General features: G+C 39.8%; 1 protein-coding gene across 2 annotated transcripts; it reads left to right on the forward strand.

The window, feature by feature from the left end:
- Positions 1-3,074: 3,074 nt before the first annotated feature.
- Positions 3,075-17,509, forward strand: CHAF1B (chromatin assembly factor 1 subunit B). 2 transcript variants are annotated; one of them, XM_053386686.1, is made up of 14 exons: positions 3,075-3,195; positions 4,466-4,592; positions 5,543-5,675; positions 6,940-7,060; positions 7,622-7,725; positions 8,749-8,845; positions 9,194-9,278; positions 10,540-10,633; positions 12,560-12,629; positions 12,723-12,814; positions 13,835-13,991; positions 15,277-15,690; positions 16,130-16,224; positions 16,644-17,509. In XM_053386686.1, the coding sequence occupies exons 2-14, from the start codon at positions 4,467-4,469 to the stop codon at positions 16,751-16,753; spliced, it is 1,698 nt and encodes a 565-aa protein (XP_053242661.1). In that variant the 5' UTR covers positions 3,075-3,195; position 4,466; the 3' UTR covers positions 16,754-17,509. The 2 variants fall into 2 exon arrangements, with proteins under 2 accessions (XP_053242661.1, XP_053242662.1); XM_053386687.1 differs by lacking the exon at positions 3,075-3,195 and adding an exon at positions 4,056-4,149.
- Positions 17,510-20,195: the final 2,686 nt, after the last annotated feature.

Here is a 20,195-nt window from a genome sequence, read left to right on the forward strand (position 1 = left end):
ACATCTTGGTATTCTGAGTGACAAGAAGAATTCTGTATCTGGGCAAATGGTTCCCTATTAAAAAAAACCTGCCTTTTTGTTTCCTTCTAATTATGAGCATTTACAGCACAGTCCTAATCACGCCTACTCATTGGTAAGTCCTACTAAATTCATTGGGCCTTACTCCCACATAAGTACTTAAAATTGTGTAGTTGTTTCTCAGCTTAGCAAACTAAATACTTATCTCCATAATCCAGCAAGTTAACTTGAGGTGCAATCCAGTAATTTGTATTTAACTGTCAGGACTTCTGGCTTTACCTCATGGGATAGCAGACCCTCGCACCTTGTCAAGAACTTATGATGAAACTCAATTGATATTTCAACAGCATTCTGTCTATAGTTTGTAGGGCTAGTCCTGAGGAACTCCTGTTCTCTTAGGCATGTGGAGCAGTTCAATTCACATTAATTTTAGCCTTCCAGCCGAATTACATGTGGATACCTGGGTGTTTCGACTGATGTCAAATTCACATCCAATTCCTTTCTGGTATATGCATCTGATTTAAAAGTGTGTGTGTGAAAACTATACTTACGCATTATATCCTTTTCTTTGATTCCTAAGAGAGGTTTTTAGGACTCTCAGTTCCTTTGATTTTAAACCCCCTGCAATTCAGGAATCTGCCCAAAAATGGGGCTCAAACCCACAACCCTGAGATGAGGGGTCTCATGCTCTACCAACTGATCTATTGTTGAGGGTGATCTTAGTTTGGGGAATGGGAGTTGGCTATTGCTTAGACTACAATAGAGGCAAGTCTAACAGCGGGCTTTGGACAGATGGAGAAGTCTCTTATCTTTCTCACTGTAAACTCTATTAAGTTGGGGTGGGGAAGGGTTACAGTTCTTGACAAGTTGAAAACTGCCCCACCAGAGAGAAATAATGAGCTGTCATTACAAGTTAACTTCCTATGCCTCCCCATCCATTACATCAGGGCTGCTAGATGATAGAATGAGATTTACTGGTACATCTCTGGGTGATTTACAGTTGATCAGCAAGCTTTTCCATATATTAATGAAAAAGCTCAATTAGGCTGGTCAAGGAAACAAAAATATTTGGAGGGGAGAATCAGAAGTGGATTTTTGCACCAAATGACTTGTTAGCTCAGTTCTGGAACTGCAAATCTATCTTCTCAGTGGTGCTCTATGCACGCCCATCTCACAAACCACCTCTTGGTGTCCTCCGGGTTAATCATATGCAGCTCCTTCAACCGTTCCTCACAAGGCTTGGTTTCTAGACCCATGATCATCTTGGTTGCTCTCATCTGCGCACATTCCAGCTTGTCAGCATGCTTCTTACATTGGGGTACCCAGAATTGGACACAGTACTCCAGGTGCAGCTTGACCAAGGAAGAACAGTGTGGTACTATAACTTCCCTTGATCTGGACACTATACTGTACTTCTGTTGATGCAGCCTAGAATAGCATTAGCTTTTTATGCTGCTGCATCACACTGTTCACTCATGTTATGCTTGTGGCCCACTAAGACACCTGGATCCTTTTCACATGTGCTGCTAGTAAGCCAGGTGTCCCCCATCTTATATTTGTGCAGCTGGTTCTTCCTAAGTGCAGAACCTTACATTTGTCCCTGCTGAAATTCATTTTGTTGGTTTCGGCCCATTTCTCCAATCTTTCATCATTTTGAATCCTGATTCTGTCTTCGGTGGCATTAGCTACCCTCCCAGTTTGCTGTCATCTGCAAATTTGATGAGCATCCCCTCAATTCCTTCGTCCATTGTCATTCAAATAGTGTGTGTGAGGGTCATCTTGTGGCTGGTTATGTGGGGTGGGGTTTCTTCCCCTCCCCCAATATTTTATTCAAGTTGGCACCCCTAGCAAGAAATATAGTGACAGGGAGATGCAGTGAGAGGTGGCATAACATCAGTTTTGACTTATCTAAAGGTAAAGGGACCCCTGACCATTAGGTCCAGTCGCGACCGACTCTGGGGGTTGTGGCGTTCATCTCGCTTTATTGGCCGAGGGAGCCAACGTACAGCTTCCATCTACTTTTAATTAAATCAGAATAAGTTTTCCGTATATAGCTTATGTCTCGATCTACCTGCAAACAAATTGGGATGCACGCACAAAGAAAAGGCCATCTGGAAGTGGCGCTCGAGATGTGGAGCAGCCCAATAAAACTCCCTATTGAGTGACCAAAGTCTGAACTATGACATTCTATTCAGATATATGTGCTTGGGCTAATAGTAGGTAGGGATAAGCATTGTGAGATCCTTGAAATGTTGGTGGCCAGACTCATGGGCTTACCCAGGATTTTTTTGGGGGGGCAGGCCTTTTGTTATGGGGGGCAGAACCTTAGCTATGTATTCTTGTTGATTTTTATTGATGGGGGGGCAGCGGCAACTCCCTCTCCCCTTGGCCACGCCCATTGCCAATCAGAAAAATCTTTATTTGCCTCAGCCACTAGCCATAGCAATAAAAATAAAACGAACTGAAGACAAGAGGTAAAAACTATAGAAAATACATGTTGGGGGGTTACATCAATAATAAATAATAGATATTATTCCAATTGCCCCGTCTAAAAGCATTCCAGCTTTCGCCAGACTTAAGCTTTGAAAGATGTAAAGATTTTTAGGATCTCTTCTAGTTGTCTTAAGTTGACATGGAGACGCAGCGCATAGTTAACTCGCCTTGCGACCTATGTTTCACCATATCTTTTTAGAAAGCGACTGTCGCTCGAAGGAACCCTTTTGCCGATCACAGCAGCACTTTAAGTTACAGGCAGGTAGCCGTGTTGGTCTGCCGTAGTAGAAACAAAATTTAAAAATTCCTTCCAGCAGCACCTTGGAGACCAACTAAGTTTGTTATTGGTATGAGCTTTCCTGTGCATGCACACCTTAAATGAGACTTTAAATTTAAATGAGCACTTTAAATGAGAGCAAAGCGCCTCTTGCAATCCTCCAAAGCCCCTGCCAAAAGGGAACAAGAAACAACGGGCGGGGAGCAAGCAAGGAAAGGAGCAGTAAGGAAGAAGCGGGGGCGGCGCTTTCCTCAGAGGTGGCGCCTTTTTTCCCCGGCTCCTCCTTCCAGAACCTCGGGAGCCTCGACTGCGCAGGCGCGAGCGCGGGAACCGGGAACCGGGGTTTGAGTTTCTGGCGAACTTTCTGCCCGCGCAGTCCGGGGTGGCTCTCCCGGTCCTTCTTGCAGGTACGTGGGGAAAGAGCCAGGCGAAGGAGGGGGAGGGGAGACTCTTGGGTGGAAGCTGTACGGAAACGGGCAGCGGGGCCCCTCTCTCCTTCTGCCTTCCTCCCCCCCCCCGCCCCCCGCCGAGACTTTCTACGGAAGCAAAGGCGTTTGGCGTGTAGGGCGATAACTAGGGTCCTCCAGGTCCCTTGAGTGATGCTCACCGCCTTCCCTGCGGTATATCATAAAGACGGGCGTGCATGTCAAGGTGTCTGCGCAGGTGATGCAACGTCACCTGGCGTTATGGGTCAGGGGAGGGTGCCTACACTGCAGGGGGAGGTGGATGCCATTGAGTTATGTGGTCCAGGACGGGTAGTGTGGAGGTTAAGAGAATGGGCTGAAATCAGCCCAGCCATGAGAAGGTGAGGCAGTTCTAGCAAGGCTGTGTGCCATTAACCAGCCCTGCCGCCCCGCAGCAACTGTCTATGAGACATGCACTTGCCTGCCTTCCAGGATTATAATGTATTGAGACCAGATGATGTTTGCGATGTGCTTTGAAGTACATCATTGGGAAAGTGCTGGCATTATTATTATTATTATTATTAATCTCCACTCTCACAGAAGGAGCTTTGATGCTTAACCCATTAGCAGTAAGGAGTGCTCTTGTTAACAAACACCCACAAACTGAATGCCTTTGGAAACAAATAACTTGTTTTGCTGCTCATCAGTAAAGCTCCATGGGAAGTAGTTATTTTCTTTGTCCCACTATATTTTCTTTACTTTTCTAGCTATTAGTATTATTTAAATTTCTATACCAAAGGGCATCAGAGGGCAGTTTACAATATAAAAACACAGGGATACATAACAAGCACAAAAACAATGCCACCCACCCACCCCACTTCCAGTTTAAAAGGCCAATGTTTGTTCAATTAGCCAAAGGCCTGGGCGAAGAGGAATGATTTTGCCCAGCACCTAAAGGTATGTAAAACGCACCAGGTGAGCCTCCCTGGGGAGGGCAACTGCCTTAATAGTATATATACATATGGGAAGGAAAGAACAGGAGTGACAATCCATGTCTATAATCACTGTATTTTTTTAAAATGCATCTTGTGCAACGTGCTACAATAACTTACAACTGAATTAAACAATATAAGATAAGATAATATATTACTACTATGAAAAATTGTATTCCCGTGCCTGTGAAAACTGCTCAGTTCATTATCACATGGAACAGTGCATCACTTTTGAGTTTCATTGCTGTGAAAGTCAAAATGTCTGTGTTTGCTTTGAAAAGGATGAAAGTATTCACTTGTGAAATTGCATGGCACAATAAAGAACCAGTGTACAGCTTAGACTTTCAACATGGCACTGATGGAAAAATCAATAGATTGGCTTCTGCTGGAGTGGACACTGCTGTTCGTGTGAGTCACAAACATTAATCTATGGGATACTGCTAAATCTTCTATATTTGTGCAAATGTAACAAGAGAGAAACATTTATGTTTGTAGGGGGCAAGAGCAGCGTAACTCTCCTTATTTCTGTAAACAAATCTTGATCTACATCTCCTGGCTACAACACAGAGACAGGGCTAATGCTACAATTGTTTTAACTGTTTAATTTTTTAACATTTGTGTGGGAGTTTTGTTGTTGTTTTAATTGAGGGAGAGGAGAGGAGAACTCCAGTTGAACACTGGTTAGGGCTCATCAGTGAGCCTAAGTAGTAGCCATGAAGGCGGCAAGGAAGCCACACTTTGCTGCCTCCATTGCATCCTTATTGTGCTGTCCGGCAAAGCTTTTTGAGTAACTAAATTGGCTAATTAATCGCTTGTAAGCCGCTCTGAGCCCGGCCTTGGCTGGGGAGGGCAGGGTATAAATAAAAATTATTATTATTACTATTATTATTAATTAAACAATCTATGGCCTTTTAAATGGGGGGCAGAGAGTATTGTTTTTGTTTGTCATTACGGTATATATTTTTGTGTTTTTATATTGTAAACTGTCCCGTAATCTTTGGATGAAGGGTGGTATAGAAAAGGAATGAATGAATGAAAAATAAATATTATAAAGTTTCTTTGTAGTATGTTGTGTTTAATTTTACAGGTATGAAAATAATTGTAGCTAAATTATATGAGATCACTATAAATGTGTCAATGGATATTATATATGAGGTTCGGGTTTGAAAGAGGACTGTTTGTATTATAAAATGAGTTGTCAAAAGTTAAGTATCTTTTTAGTTATCTTGACATTTATGTTCTCTTTTATGATGAGTATGTATGTCTCTCAAAAATCAGTGAAATTCATGTTCATGAAATTTCATGAGGTTTTGGGATATGATTGTTTACTGTCTCTGACTATAATATTTCATAACTAGATATGGAAAGTAGAAAAGGGACCAGATGGGAAAGCAATTGTGGAATTCTTGTCCAATTTAGCTCGCCATACCAAAGCTGTGAATGTTGTGCGTTTTGCTCCCAATGGTGAGATTCTAGCATCTGGTGGAGATGGTATGTATTAAATCAATACTGAACTCTTCCCATTTAATTGATTATTTTGTCATTTGTAATAATATAATGTATATAATTTAATACTATATATTCCGTTACAAAGGACCACATACAATAGCACCTCAGATAACCCATTAACACAAAATTAGATGGATAAGTGGATATTCTGAACCTTAGATATTTTTTAAAAAGAAAAATACTGTTTTTATTAACAGAACAAATGTACTGAATCATATAGACAGAATGGATATTACAGTAATACAAATTATATCCTTTACATTGTTGAAATTTACATTGTTGAAAGTCTTATTACATTTGTATCCCACCTTTCCTCCAAGGAGCTCAAGCTGGTGTTCATAGTTCTCTCCCCATTTTATTCTCACAACTACCCTGTGAAGTAGGTCAGGCTAAGATACGATGACTGACTCAAGGGGGTTTGAACCCTGCTCTCCCAGGTCCTCGTTCAACAGTACAACACTACACACACCAATAAACTAAAGTAATATTCACAACCTCCTCTTAAACATTCTTGCATGTTTTTGATCTGTTCCAGTATAGCTCGAAAAAAATCTTGCTCGGTTTTTAAATGACTTTCATCAGATTTTAGACTGTCCACATTATTTATAACCTCTTTGACAGTGTTGTGCATAGTTTTTCCAAAAATATGATCATCTATTATGTAAAATGTTTTGAAGACTGGGCAGGTGAAACACAGTGATTATTACACTGAAAGCCTCAAAACTATTTCACTGAAATGGAAAAAAACACAATAATAAGTTGACTCACTCGTGTGAAATGGCAGTTTACCCAGTCTTAGACCAAACACCTTGTCCAGAAGCACAAAAATATTTGGCTATATTTTTTTTTTAGCTCTGCTGCTTGTGGTAAAAATGTCCTTATGCTTTTGTACATTTTCAGATGTTTTTAAATGTTTTGAATACATTTTTTAAAATGTAATAACCTTGTTCTACCACTTTGATGCTTGCCACCTTAGGCTTCTTTGGGAGGACAGGTGGGGTGAAGATCTGATAATTAACTAATTAATTAATTAATGGACACAAAAGCAAATGTTTTGTATATTGTCCAGTGAAATCCAAGCATATCTACTCAGAAGTAACCCCTGTTGTGTTCATTGGAGCTTACTCCCAGGTTTGCAGCCTAATCATGGCTACTAGTGTGTACTATATAATACTGCGCTGTTGTGATAAAATGACGGCGAGAATGAAGTTGTGAAAAATGTTCTCATTGAGATTAATTTTCACAGATGCTGCGATTTTGTTGTGGAAGTTGAATGATAACAAAGAGCAAGAGCCAACAGTATTTCAGGATGGTGATGATGATAACCAACTAAACAAGGAGAACTGGACAGTAATTAAAACTTTAAGGTAAGATTTGTTGCTTTTGGTTAAGTTTCACTGAGTGATCTATTCAGTTTTAATAGCAGCTGCTGGCGATATCACACATCATTTAAAAAAAAATAGTTTATTATAGCTGCAACCTTTAATTTTTAGGAGTTATAGCTTTGTGGTTTATCTTCAGGACTTTCTAGATTCCAAAAAGTAACCCAAAAATAAAAAAATACATGGAGTCAGCATACTTGTATCTTATATAGTTTTTTTCTTTTCTGTGTTTCTAATTCATAACTGTTTGGTAAGTTTATGGAAAATGAATGAATGAAAGAGATAGATGATAGAGATGTATTAAGATTACCAGTTTCTGTGTCTGTTTCTTCACTTCTGCTTGCTCTTCTGCTCCTCCCTCTGTCTCTCACACACTGAGGGTTGGTGGACCCTCCTGAACAGAGTTTGGTGCTGTGAAGTGCAATGCTGGGACAAGATGGGACATGGATCATTTTATGTCACCCTCCATGCAATATGGGGGTAAAAGAAAAGTGAGTGTATGTTGCCCATAACTTCATTGCCCTCTGTGTATGTGCTTAATTCCAGAGGTCATTTGGAAGATGTGTATGATATTTGCTGGACCCCTGATGGAAACTTCATGGCATCTGCATCAGTTGACAACACAGCTATAATGTGGGATGTCAGTAAAGGTAATTGCTATGATTTTGTTTTTATGTAAACCTATCCTTTCTTCTCGAGTTTTTCCCAGAGTTTTAGACTTTAGGACTGCTGTACCTGGGACACGGGTGGCACTATGGTTTAAACCACAGAGCCTAGGGCTTGCCGATCAGAAGGTCGGCGGTTCGAATCCCCGCGACGGGGTGAGCTCCCGTTGCTCAGTCCCTGCTCCTCCCAACCTAGCAGTTCGAAAGCACATCAAAGTGCAAGTAGATAAATAGGTACCGCTCCGGTGGGAAGGTAAACTGCCTTTCCGTGTGCTGCTCTGGTTCGCCAGAAGCGGCTTAGTCATGCTGGCCACATGACCCGGAAGCTGTACGCTGGCTCTGTTGGCCAGTAAAGCGAGATGAGCGCTGCAACCCCAGAGTCATTCACGACTGGACCTAACGGTCAGGGTTCCCTTTACCTTTACCTGGGAAATATGCTCTGAAAATCTTGGCAAACTGCTAGTAACATTCCTGTCCGGTATGAAAAGAATGGTTTGATTCATTATTAAGGTAATCGAGCGCTATTGTATTCTCTGTGGCCTTCAACAGGTCTATGGTCTCACACTACTTTAGGGTTGTCTACTTGAAGGTTGGCTTTTAGGATAAGCACAATAAAGATTAAGCATGTTGATAAATAATGACCATGGTAGTTGTCTACTGGATAGAAAATAATGCTGTTTTTGTAAAACTGTGGGGTTCAAACAGATTTGTAGGCGGAATGCCTTGTTATGAGGAAGGAATACGGCCTATTAAAAGTCTTTTAAAATTAGATCAGTGTCTATTCTGATTTGTGTGTGTGTCAGTTTTCCAAGCAAACAATATTTCAGAGGTAGCCATAATTTTGAGTTTCTACTTCATTTGGGCTCATGGAAGCTCCTCCATGTAAAACAATGGTTTAGCATTGTGTACAAGCCACACCAAAGAGAATGATTGATCCAAATTATTTCTGCATTAGTTATCATATGACATCTCATTTAAAAAGCAATTCACTGTTAATATTACTTCCAGGGCAAAAGGTTTCTATTTTTAATGAACACAAAAGTTACGTTCAAGGAGTAACCTGGGACCCTGCAGGACAGTATATTGCAACTCTTAGTTGTGATAGGTAAGTCATTAATGCTGGGGAAGAGAAATTTCCATTGATGTCTTTTACTTTTTATATTTTGTTTCCTATAGTGTTTAGAATAGTTCATTATTTAAATGCTAGCTTTCCTGAATGGAATGAATTTGGTTGCTTTAAAATGCCTATTTCCCTTAGTCCTGTAGGATCGCCTTGTTTCCACTGTTCAGAATAAGACCAGTGCTATAGTGTCGTCTTCTTGCTACCCTTTAACACACACACACATACATATATATATATATATATATATATATATATATATATATTAATCATACAGAACATAAAAGAGGGTGGGTGTTTTGTTTGTAATTAACAGCTTTCCTTTTTATGTAGGGTTTTGAGAGTATATAATACGCAGACTAAGAGAGTGGCATTTAACGTTACCAAAATGCCGTCGGGCAGAGGATCTGAAGGAGAGGTCAGAATTTTTTGTTTTTTTAAACAACTGATGTTTCAAAACATAATTCTTGGTGGGTTGAGGGAATCTTCTCTCTGGTTACATGTCTAAAGAAGTTATTATTTATTTTTATTTTATTACTTCCTAAAATTTATATGCCACTTGATTGCAGAAAACCTCAAAGTGGTTTACAACCTGTAAAGAAGTTATTGGTATAAACATTATCTTATCACTGGAAATACAAATATCAGAGCAACAGGGTAAATTCTGTCTGTCTGTGCTTCATTCTGTTTTCTTCAACCTTCTCTCCCCCTGCAAACTGGAAAGGGAGAGGAGGTGAGGATCCTATTCCTCTTTGCATGCTGCAAATATGAACTATTTCTGTTGCACTTCCTTTCTTATTCTGACCCATCCAACTAATGCTCCCTCATTCCTCCCCACCCCAAAGCATTACTCAAAGGAAGGTGCAGGTTAGGTATTTTTTAATGAAGGAAGATCTATGGTACATCTTTCATTCAGGGTGGCTTCAAACCTAAAGAGAGAGAGAATATCAATATACAGTGGTACCTCGTGTTAAGTACTTAATTTGTTCCGGAGGTCCGTTCTTAACCTGAAACTGTTCTTAACCTGAAGCACCACTTTAGCTAATGGGGCCTCCTGCTGCTGCTGCGCCACTGGAGCACGATTTCTGTTCTCATCCTGAAGCAAAGTTCTTAACCTGAAGCACTATTTCTGGGTTAGCGGAGTCTGTAACCTGAAGCGTCTGTAACCCGAAGTGTATGTAACCCGAGGTACCACTGTACTTGTACCATGAAAAGCCTTTTCCACCAACACTTCTCACATTGTGGTAAACCGCTTTCTACACAAGGATAGCCTCATGTTGGAAAACTGTAATGTGTGAAGCAGCGCTTACTAATATATGAATCCAGGATTACGTAAAAGTAAGGCCTAGTTAGTTTTCTATGGCTATGCAAATAAAGTGGACTTCATTTTTACCATGATAGTTCAAGGCATATGGGAGTATTTCTAGAATCACAATCCCTTGAACTCTGTGAAGTGGTTCAGTGTGACTGTTGGATACATCTGTAAGAACTGAATGGATGTACAGTGGAACCTCGGTTTTCGAACATAATCTGTTCTGGAAAACTGTTTGACTTCCAAATCATCCAAAAACCAAGGATCAAAGGGCTATCGGCAAATTCCATTGAGAAAAATGGGAAACGCGCCTTGGAAGCAATTCAATTTCAGAGGCGCAAAGTTTAATTGTTGTCAAATTCTTCAGGTAAAAAGCTATCGAATGTTTCATGATGACAGCATGAAGTCATTCTTTCGGAGGCTCACTTTTACACCTGATGGCTCTCTGCTCCTTGTTCCTGGTAAGTGCAGATATTTCATTTCCTTCATCCAGCCCTGCAGCAAAGAATGGCGTGTGGTGAAAAAACGCTCATATGTATTAGAATTTATTACCAAACACATGCCTTCTCTCTCCTCCAGGAATTTTGTAATATTTCCATTACGGTATAAATAAAATAATAATAAATAAAGATGATGGCCAGCATTAGTCACACTTGGAATAGATCAGTTGAAATAAATGGATTTAAATCAAATACCCCCTATAAAAATAATAAACCAAAAATGGTGGCAGGCTTTTCAACCCAATAAAATATTTCTGCCTTGAAAACACTAGGAATGAACTAAAAGAAAAGTAATTCAGTATGTGCAGCTGCATGTTTTCCCTTCTTTCTTCATGTATCCATATTACAATCTGTCATATGTTTGTACCAGTGCCACATTCCCCTACTGTTTAAGTCTTCATTTACCGCTTGCCAGACTGGAAATCCTATCCCATTTGAATCATGTTGGGAAAACCAATATAATTACCCTTCTGGCATTGGGTTTTTTTGTTTTTTTTTGGTCTTTCCGTTGTACATGTAAAACCAAAACACTTTAAATTAAATTGTTGGTGCAAAAAGCTAGTCTTTTTTATTTTAAGTGAGCCAAGGAGATCAAATCTCAGTAGCGTTTCTCATTAAAGCTTTTCTAGCAAAATATATCTGCATCCACGTTGCTTGCATTCATTCCCTCACAGAGTCGATCACCAAATTAACACTGTGATTCTATACCCACTTACCTTGGAGTAAGCCCAGTTAAACTTAATGGGACTTACTTCCAAGTAGACATAGACAGAATTACACTGTACGTTACTGCACTTGCAGCCTGATGCTAAGTGTGTTTGGTGCTGTTTTGACTGCCATACCAGAAGAGAGAACTTTTATCAGTTCAAAACCTGAGACTGAGCAAATGGCTCGTTCTGCCATTTCTTCCTCCTAAATCCTAAATGATGAGAGTTGTGGTCCAAAAACAGCTGGAGGGCCAAGTTTGGGGGTGCCTGTCCTAAATGATGTGTCTTACCAATAGGAAAAGATAATAGAGCTATTTTGATATTGAGCTGCTTTTTATTATGTATCTGTTATGAAGCTGATATCAATTATCTTTGATAGGACGATGCTATAGATAGCAATGTAGTGGTGTGTTTGTATTTATTATGCCTTTGTTATGAAACACTTGAGTTTAATGTTTACAGAAATCTAGTATAAAATGAAAGTGACTCTTTGTTCAGAAGCAAGTCTCACTGCAGCTTTCATCGTTTGCATTCCTTTTTCCACCTTATGCACCATTTCTAACATTTCAAAACAAGCTGCTTGTATTTTTTCAAATATTTTTGCAAGATTGCCCTCTATAAGATGACAGTTTCATTTGACTTGAGGCATTCCTAATTTTGCAGTATTGTGATGAGAGTACCATGTCCAAAATTAGTCCATACCCCCTTTATGATGCTAATACAAATAACACTCTAAAATCAGCCTCATTAGTGACCCACATTTAACATATCCCACATATTTAATACTGTTTGCATACAAGTCTGTGTGCAAGTATGTACTGTCCTGTTGCTGATTTTGCATCAGAAATGTGGGCTGCAAGCAGAAGATGAATACTGCAAAATGTACACTGTACTTACTCCCTAGAAACTTGGGGAGACAGACCATGTACGTTTGCAGCCAAAGAAAAAATGCAAATTGATTACAAGTTGATGATATGCAACACACATTTGGCATTAATACTGAGCCCCTAACTGCATTCCTGTAGGTTGAAGTCACACTGTGAGTTGTTGGAAAGCTTAGTAACAATAGGAGAGAACCTAAAGTTTGGTTTATGTTAGTGTTTGGGGATTTTTTAGTTAAGTAATAGCCTTAAGGCTTATGTGCAAAACTAACATGATGGCACTACTTTAACTTTCTCAGCAGGCTGTGTGGAATCAGGAGAAAATGTAACAAACACTACTTACGTTTTTTCCAGAAAAAATCTGAAAAGGTAAGGTCTTACTGGATGTATATTCATTCATATTTTAAATTCATATGGCAAATGCCATTTCCTAAAAAAAAATCCTCTACTGCTTCTTATTAGGCCTATAGCTCATTTACCTTGTCCCGGAAAGGCAACCTTAGCCGTTCGTTGCTGCCCAATCTACTTTGAGCTCAGGTCTTCACTTAACAAAGGTATTGTAAATCCTTTCGAGAATATATTGTAGATATTTTGAAGTATATTAAATCTGGCTGTATTAAAGGGTATGCTGTTCAACATCTTAGCTTTCTAATGGTTATTTGGGGTTGCATTGCATCACAAATGCTGTTTGCTTATTCTTGTAAGGATTCAATTTATTTTTTACATGCTGTTAGAATATTTTTGTACAGGATAATAACATTTTAGTATTTGTTAACAGGTGAATGTCCTAATAAAAGATACCAGGTTCCTCAAACTGAATTGCACGAGGATAGAACCTTTGCACCTTGTCCATATCACTGCAACATAATGTTTTCTTAACAGTGCCTTGGTTGCAAATAAAACCTTAAGAGTTAGAAAAGTTATTCATTTCTAGCAACTGTCATAAAATGAGAGGGAAAATGTTGAACAATTACTTTTCCAAAAGTATGCATAAGAGCAGCTAGGAGCCAGAGCTTTTCTCCCAACCCATGTGCTCCATTCTGAAAGTGCAAGGAACATTAACTGCATGCATCCTTTAAATGTGTATTTTATCAGTGCAGTGTAGCAGTCATTTGGGAATGTGTTGTACATATTCTTACATATGTGCAGAACGCATTGTTAAAAAGCAACATTCTTATTTTCCATTTCTACAGTAGAATTCAGGAGAGAGGTCCTCAATGTCTTTCATCAGGGGGTCAGCAAACTTTTTCAGGAGGGAGCCAGTCCACTGTCCCTCAGACCTTGTGGGGGGCTGGACTATATAGGGGGGTATGAACGAATTCCTATGCCCCACAAATAACCTAGAGATACATTTTAAATAAAAGGACACATTCTACTCATGTAAAAACACACTGATTCCCAGACTGTCTGCGGGCTGGATTTAGAAGGCGATTGGGCTGGATCCGGCCCCCGAACCTTAGTTTGCCTACCCATGTCTTTCATCATCCTGAATTGCAGGAGAGGATATGGTTGTGGAAGGCTGAGGGTCTGAAATGGCAAATGGTATTTATTTTGAAACTCTCTTCACATTTCAGAAGAAGCTTCCAAGAAGACTGGTCTGATAAATCTACCCTACCGGATGGTTTTTGCTGTTGCTTCAGAAGATTCTGTGCTCTTCTATGACACAGAGCAATCCTTTCCTTTTGGTTATGTATCTAATATACATTACCATACTATTAGTGACATTTCGTGGTAGGTAATTTGTTTGTTTATTGGATTTATATGATGCCTTTCTGCCAAGACTCCCAAGGCAATATACAATTTAAAAACTAAAACACACAAAAAATGAAGACTGAAGAGTCCATTAATGCCAACTGGGAGTTGATGGCATATGTGCTTCCTGGCCTGCAGTCCCTGGCTATCTGCCTTCCTTCAGAGTATGTAGGACCCTTGTGATTGCTTGTCACAGCTGACTTGAATATTTTTGATATACTGACCAAGACCACATAGTAAAGATTCTTTAATCTTAGCTTCCATTCTCAGCACCACCAAGCACCTTGTAAATATTTTTCTTCCCGAGGAGCAACTTTAGTAAGGCAGAATGTTACTGTAAAGCAGAAAATATTACTTTTTCACACATCTGAACTTTCCTGTGTATAGTAAGTCATGTCGTTATGGAACTATGGTGAACTTGATTTTAAATGTTACTGCAAGCCTTCTATTTCTCATCATTCTGGGCATGGTCACTAAAATAACTTTCGGCACTGTTCCAAAAACCGTTCCTTTGTTCAGCAGTAGCATGGCCCATCTAAACTTTAACAACAGGAAATTGTTTCCTTTCCATATAGGTAATTGTTTCCTTTCATACAAACCCAGGACTTCAGACTGCTTGTAGCATTTGGGGATTTGTCATTTATGGCATGGGCCTTGGCGACAATAACCTCTGTGATTACCCGAAGCTCCAAAATGTCTCATTGTCATAACCAAAATTGCTGTGGCTGAGATCAGTGAACTCTGGCTCCAGCTCACACACTCCATTTATATTCACATATTTGTTTTTCTTTTATCTGCCAGATTTATATGGCGAATCCATAACATAAGTTCTCTAGGCAGTTCACAAAACAAATGCAACATTTAAAATACCATGCAAAATAATCACGATACAAATAAAACAACTGAAAACAAAAAACAATTAAAATGCAGGTGTCAAAACTAAGGAGTGGACCATAAGACTTAGGACAGTGGTTCTCAATTTGAAAGTCTTCATCTGTCCCTGAAAAGGCCTCAAAGAGGGTGCTGGGCAAACCCCCACTGTAAGGCTGTCCCATAACAGGGGCACCACTTCCCAAAAGGCTCTGTTAGTTGCCCATCCCATGTTGTTGGTGGGGGCAGCCAGAGCAGGGCCTCTGAAGAAGTTATTTCCACAAAGTCAAATGTAAGTCATTTACACTCCAGACATGCTTTATGTTCATATTTCCATTACTGAAATGCAACTGAGGCACTTAAACTTCTTTTTAATTCCATAAACAAACGCCAGGTCTAGTGATGGATCCTTTCTTGCTATTTCTTCTACGGATGGATATTGTTCTTTTGTGACTTTTGAAGAAGATGAGCTTGGAATACCCCTGAAAGAGAAGCCAGCTGTAAGTGCCGGGACCCCCAGCACAGCTGAGAAAAAAATGAAAAAGGGCCAGTCTTCTAGTGTTATCTCCCCAGTTCCAAAACCAGTGGATGGCACTCCTCCTAATAAGACCATGGATCCCGGCAGCCCAGCTGTGCAATGCAAGACTCTGATAAACAGCAAAGAGTTGCCCTCAACACCTATTGCGGTTAGAAAGCCCCCAGTGGCCTCTTTGGAAGAGAAGAAACCTATGCAGCCATCAAGCTCAAAAGCAAACCAACCCAGGAGGGTTACCCTTAATACCTTACAAGCATGGAGCAAGGCACCCAGGTGAGCTTAATGCAACCAGGCTCTTCTGGTAGGTATGAAACAGCCTTACAAAGGAAATTCTGGCAGATGTAGTGCCAGGAAGCATTGCCTGATCCTCAATGAAGCTTCTGTTCAGACTTCATTATATTTGTAGTACCATCTATGTACATGGTGCTTTATAAAGAACAGGTATGAGAGGTCCCTATCCCAGGAGTCTTACACTCTTAAACAGACACAGGGAAATGTCAAAGGAAGAAATGCAGAGATGGGTAAGCAGATTTAAGTGTAGAATCTCTAACAGGACTGAGCTCTAGCCATGGAGTCAAGGGAAGGGAGGGTTGGAAGGAGCCAGAGAAAAACAGAGACATAGCATGAGGAACGTGGGAGTCTAGAAAACTGCATGTGTGTAAGGGTGTCGATGTCAAGCATTCTCAGTTTTTAAATATTTAATTGCTTTTAGGAGAGTTGCCTTAATCCCTCTAAATGCAGACACGCAAGACTCATCGCCTTCCGATCCCATCTCTACAACTGCTTCCACGGAAACTGTTCAACATGGTAAAATATCTTACTTCTGATAGCTTTTCAAAAAGTGTCGAATGAGTGTTGCTTTAACTGTATTTGCCTCCACAATTCACGATTGCACTGGGGGTTGGCATGGGCGGCACAGTAAATGTACCCTGCCCATTTTCATAAATTGGGGAGAATGTGTGATATTACTGTGAAACGGCAATTTCTTGCGCAGCAGAAATCCACGTGCACAACGGGACTTCATGTTTCTCTTCTCCCCGCTTCACCCCCCCCCAACCTGCCCCAGGTGTCCCCCAAACACTCCGGATAGGAAGGAGAAGCAACATAGTGCAAGTGGGCACCAAACATACGCTATGTTGAATCTTACCCACTGTCTTGTTGTTCCAGTAGTTTTAAAATTCTGAAAACCTGAAACCTAAAAATAATGATTTTCTTAATTATTTCAGAGAGGCCATCACCACCTGAAGACCCCTTGCAAAATCCACCACCTCCTAAGCGTCTTAAATCTGATGAAACTTCCAACTCTGAATTAACTGAAAATGAAAATAAAATGTAAAGCCACTGCTAATGTGCTGAACTTCAATGAATGCCTTGCCTGCAGAATGCAAGAGTTGTCCAAAGAATACTTGCAAAAGCCACATCATGTGAAATGGACGCCAAGCATTCTAAGCAAAAGGTTGACTGTGCAGTAGGCTCTTTAGAGCCTGCGGGTGTGGAAATCTCACCTGGTTGCAAATGTGTATTATTTCAGTAGTCCTTTACGCACTAAGTTGTCCTGGGAGTCTGTACCTGGCAGACAAAGGCTGCTTGAAATAAAGGGTGTCTGCTTCACAAACTAACTTGCTCCATGCAGTCCCTCAGAATTTTGTGAAACTAATGCATTCTGCCTTCATTCCTTCCTTCATTCATGTTATGTTCATGTTATGTTATCTTCCTGTACCAATTAAATGCAAAATTAGAAAATACAAGCTTTTTCAGCTACATGCAAATGACAAGGTGCCAGAGTTTTAGGGCAAGTCTTCAATGGGCAGTTATATAAACTGGTTTGAAAACAAAGTTCAGAATCTAAAACTGCTACTTTTCTCTACATAAAACGCAGGCAAAGTTAATTTAAAAGTCTCATGGGGTTTTAATATGTCATGCAAATATTACAGATGGTTACACTTCCTTAAGAGTGCTTAAAAAAAACATGAAAGAGGTTCCAATAATAAAAATACGTGAAAGGTTTTTGTCGTTTGTGAGTGCTTTTATGCTTGCTAAGAATAGCAATATGATGCAGTGATTGGAATAAAAAGTTGAACATTCATATTAACTTTCCTGTCCATGTTTTCTCTGGAATTTGGTTTCATTCATTCCTAGTCAGAGTGAGAAATCATACATGGGGGGACGGGATAGATTTAGTTTCATTTAAGTATCTTAATGGAAATGTTTGCAATAGATGCAAACGTAGTCTGCAGCAGTCTGAAGTAGATGGTTAGACTAACTTTAAAAGATTAAGGGTGACAGACTATTTTTGTTCTTGCAAACTGAGCAAATTCTCAAACTACTGCTGTGGTGAAATGCTGTACATGTTTATGTGGAAGGAACTCATGCAAGCTTAAAGCAACTTGTTTTCATGTAAATCTGTATATGGCTTCAGCCTGAGTCCTGTTTCACATGAACACTAAGGTTCACTCAAGCTACATGTACAGTCATACCTCGAAAGTCGAACGCCTTGCGAATCGAACATTTTGGCTCCCAAACGCCGCAAACCCGAAAGTGAGTATTCCAGTTTTCAAACGTTCTTTGGAACCCGAATATCCAACGTGGCTTCTGATTGGCTGCAGGAGCTTCCTAATGGTCAGGGGTCCCTTTACCTTTACCTTTTATCAGATCCAAAGCTCCTTCATTCAGTTCCCTGCAAAGACCAGCACTGGCCCTAGTGCAGTTTGTTCTTCCCACCATATTGGTTTCCTACTATTACTATGTCTTACTGTAGTTTCATTTGTATATTTATTTTATGTAAACTGCCCTGAGACTTTTGGGTAATATATCTCAATAATAAATAAACTGGAATCAAATTGGGGGGGGGGAGTTGCCCTTTCTGGAAGCTGCCCAGAGTGGCTGGGGGAACCGGGTCAGATGGGTGACATATAAATAATAAACTATTATGTTAATATGTTCTCACCCCAATTGCAATGCACAGGCAGGGCAATTAATGTGGCAGCTGCTCTACTGATGGGTTACTGCACCCACATGTAAAAGGTACTGTAAAGTTGAACGGTTAGTTCTCAAACAATCTTATAGTAAGCATTAAATAAAACATGAAGTTTACAATTAAAAACCCAATGTTGTATAGAAACAGAATTTATTTATTTATTAATTTACCGTTCCCAAGAGAACATTGTGCCTTGCTGATTTCTTTATCTTGACATCATTTATTTCCTTTAGTTCCAGGCTTGCACATTTCTGTCCTAAAGTATGCAAGTGGCTAGAATATGGAGTACTTAATAGATCAGTATAACATTGCAAAAAGTAACATTAGGGCTGGTTCAAGCTGCAGGCGAATCTGCCAATGCTCTCTTCCTTTTCCTTTGACTTTACTGAACCACAACAGATGGACAAAGCTGCTGTTATGAATTTTTCCCCATTATGGCATTAGCTATTTCAGTTTCTCCATGTACAATAAAATGTACAAGCAAGTATCTTTGTACAATGTGCATTTAAAAAATACCTTATGGCATTCCTTAATCAAAAACAGACAACATGTTTGCAGAATGCAGAGAAAAGTTGGTGTGTAAATAGCATCTGGCCACTGGGTGTCACTGTTTAACAGGAATACAGTTTGAAGGGGTTTGTATGGGAGCTGAATGTTGCCACCAACTACTGTAGTTCTAAGTTGCATCCTAGGTGCACCAAACTAGAAAGCTTATCTAATGCAAGACTATGACTACATGCTACTTTGGGGGGTGACTAGATAGATAGATAGATAGATAGATAGATAGATAGATAGATAGATATAGATATAGATAGTAGCCAACATGTCTGCAAAACATGCCAGCAAAATGGACATTTTATTTTTTTTATCTTTGCACTGTTTTACTTCTTAAAAGAGGCCTTAAAGTCGTCAGAAATGTCCAGTTCACAGTTGTTCAAACATTTCACAATTGCTTTGTCCCACTGTGCTTAAAAATGTTTTTAATACACAATTGCTCTGTAGTTAGATTTATAGTGTTTGTTTCCTCAGTAACTGAAAGGTTGGGCTTTTTCTTTAGGGTTGTGTCCCACAAGGTTGCTGGCAAACCCAATGCATGTTGGAAACTTTCAGAAAACAATGAAGCAATGGTTTATTTTATGTAGGCATGGCCAGGGAAATTTGGGAACACATGTGACTTGAGCCATTGCATGTTATACTCAAAGGCATTTTTCCCTTTGATGGATTTCACACATGTCAGTGTAATATGTGTATTGCTAATTCACATGATATATTTTTCCTCAGGTGTCTACATTTGCAAAACATCTTCTGCAGTCACTCTTTGCCTTTAGCATGTGAACAGATCTGCTATACTTAAGAGAAGGAGGTGCTGATGGTGATCAATCCATGATCCACATTTTGGTAATGCTATATTATTACAGTGGTACCTTGGGTTAAGAACTTAATTCGTTCTGGAGGTCTGTTCTTAACCTGAAACTGTTCTTAACCTGAGGTACTACTTCTGGGTTAGCGGAGTCTGTAACCTGAAGTGTATGTAACCTGAAGCGCCTGTAACCCGAGGTACCACTGTATTATTATTATTTGTATTAAATTTGTATACGTTTTGTCCACAGATCTCTTCACAACATCAAAATACATGATAAAAACACAAAGTACATAATAAGAACAAAACAAACAAATCAATAAACCCCACTCCCCCCCCATCCCTTCCAACAAAAATTTTCTGAAGTGTTTTGGAAAGAACATCCCTTAGGAGGTTGTGGGTTCTCCTTCCTTGGAGGTTTTTAAGCAGAGGCTGGATGGC

This window comes from Podarcis raffonei, chromosome 4 (genome assembly GCF_027172205.1).
Source record: "Podarcis raffonei isolate rPodRaf1 chromosome 4, rPodRaf1.pri, whole genome shotgun sequence".
Lineage (NCBI taxonomy): Eukaryota > Metazoa > Chordata > Lepidosauria > Squamata > Lacertidae > Podarcis > Podarcis raffonei.

Bases quoted from the DNA above. Each gene is read 5' to 3' on its own strand.
- CHAF1B (XM_053386686.1), top strand. From the start codon at position 4,467: ATGAAAGTATTCACTTGTGAAATTGCATGGCACAATAAAGAACCAGTG. The intron at 12,630-12,722 runs GTAAGGTCTTAC...GCTTCTTATTAG, and splicing joins TCCAGAAAAAATCTGAAAAG to GCCTATAGCTCATTTACCTT. The intron at 12,815-13,834 runs GTATTGTAAATC...TTCACATTTCAG, and splicing joins CAGGTCTTCACTTAACAAAG to AAGAAGCTTCCAAGAAGACT.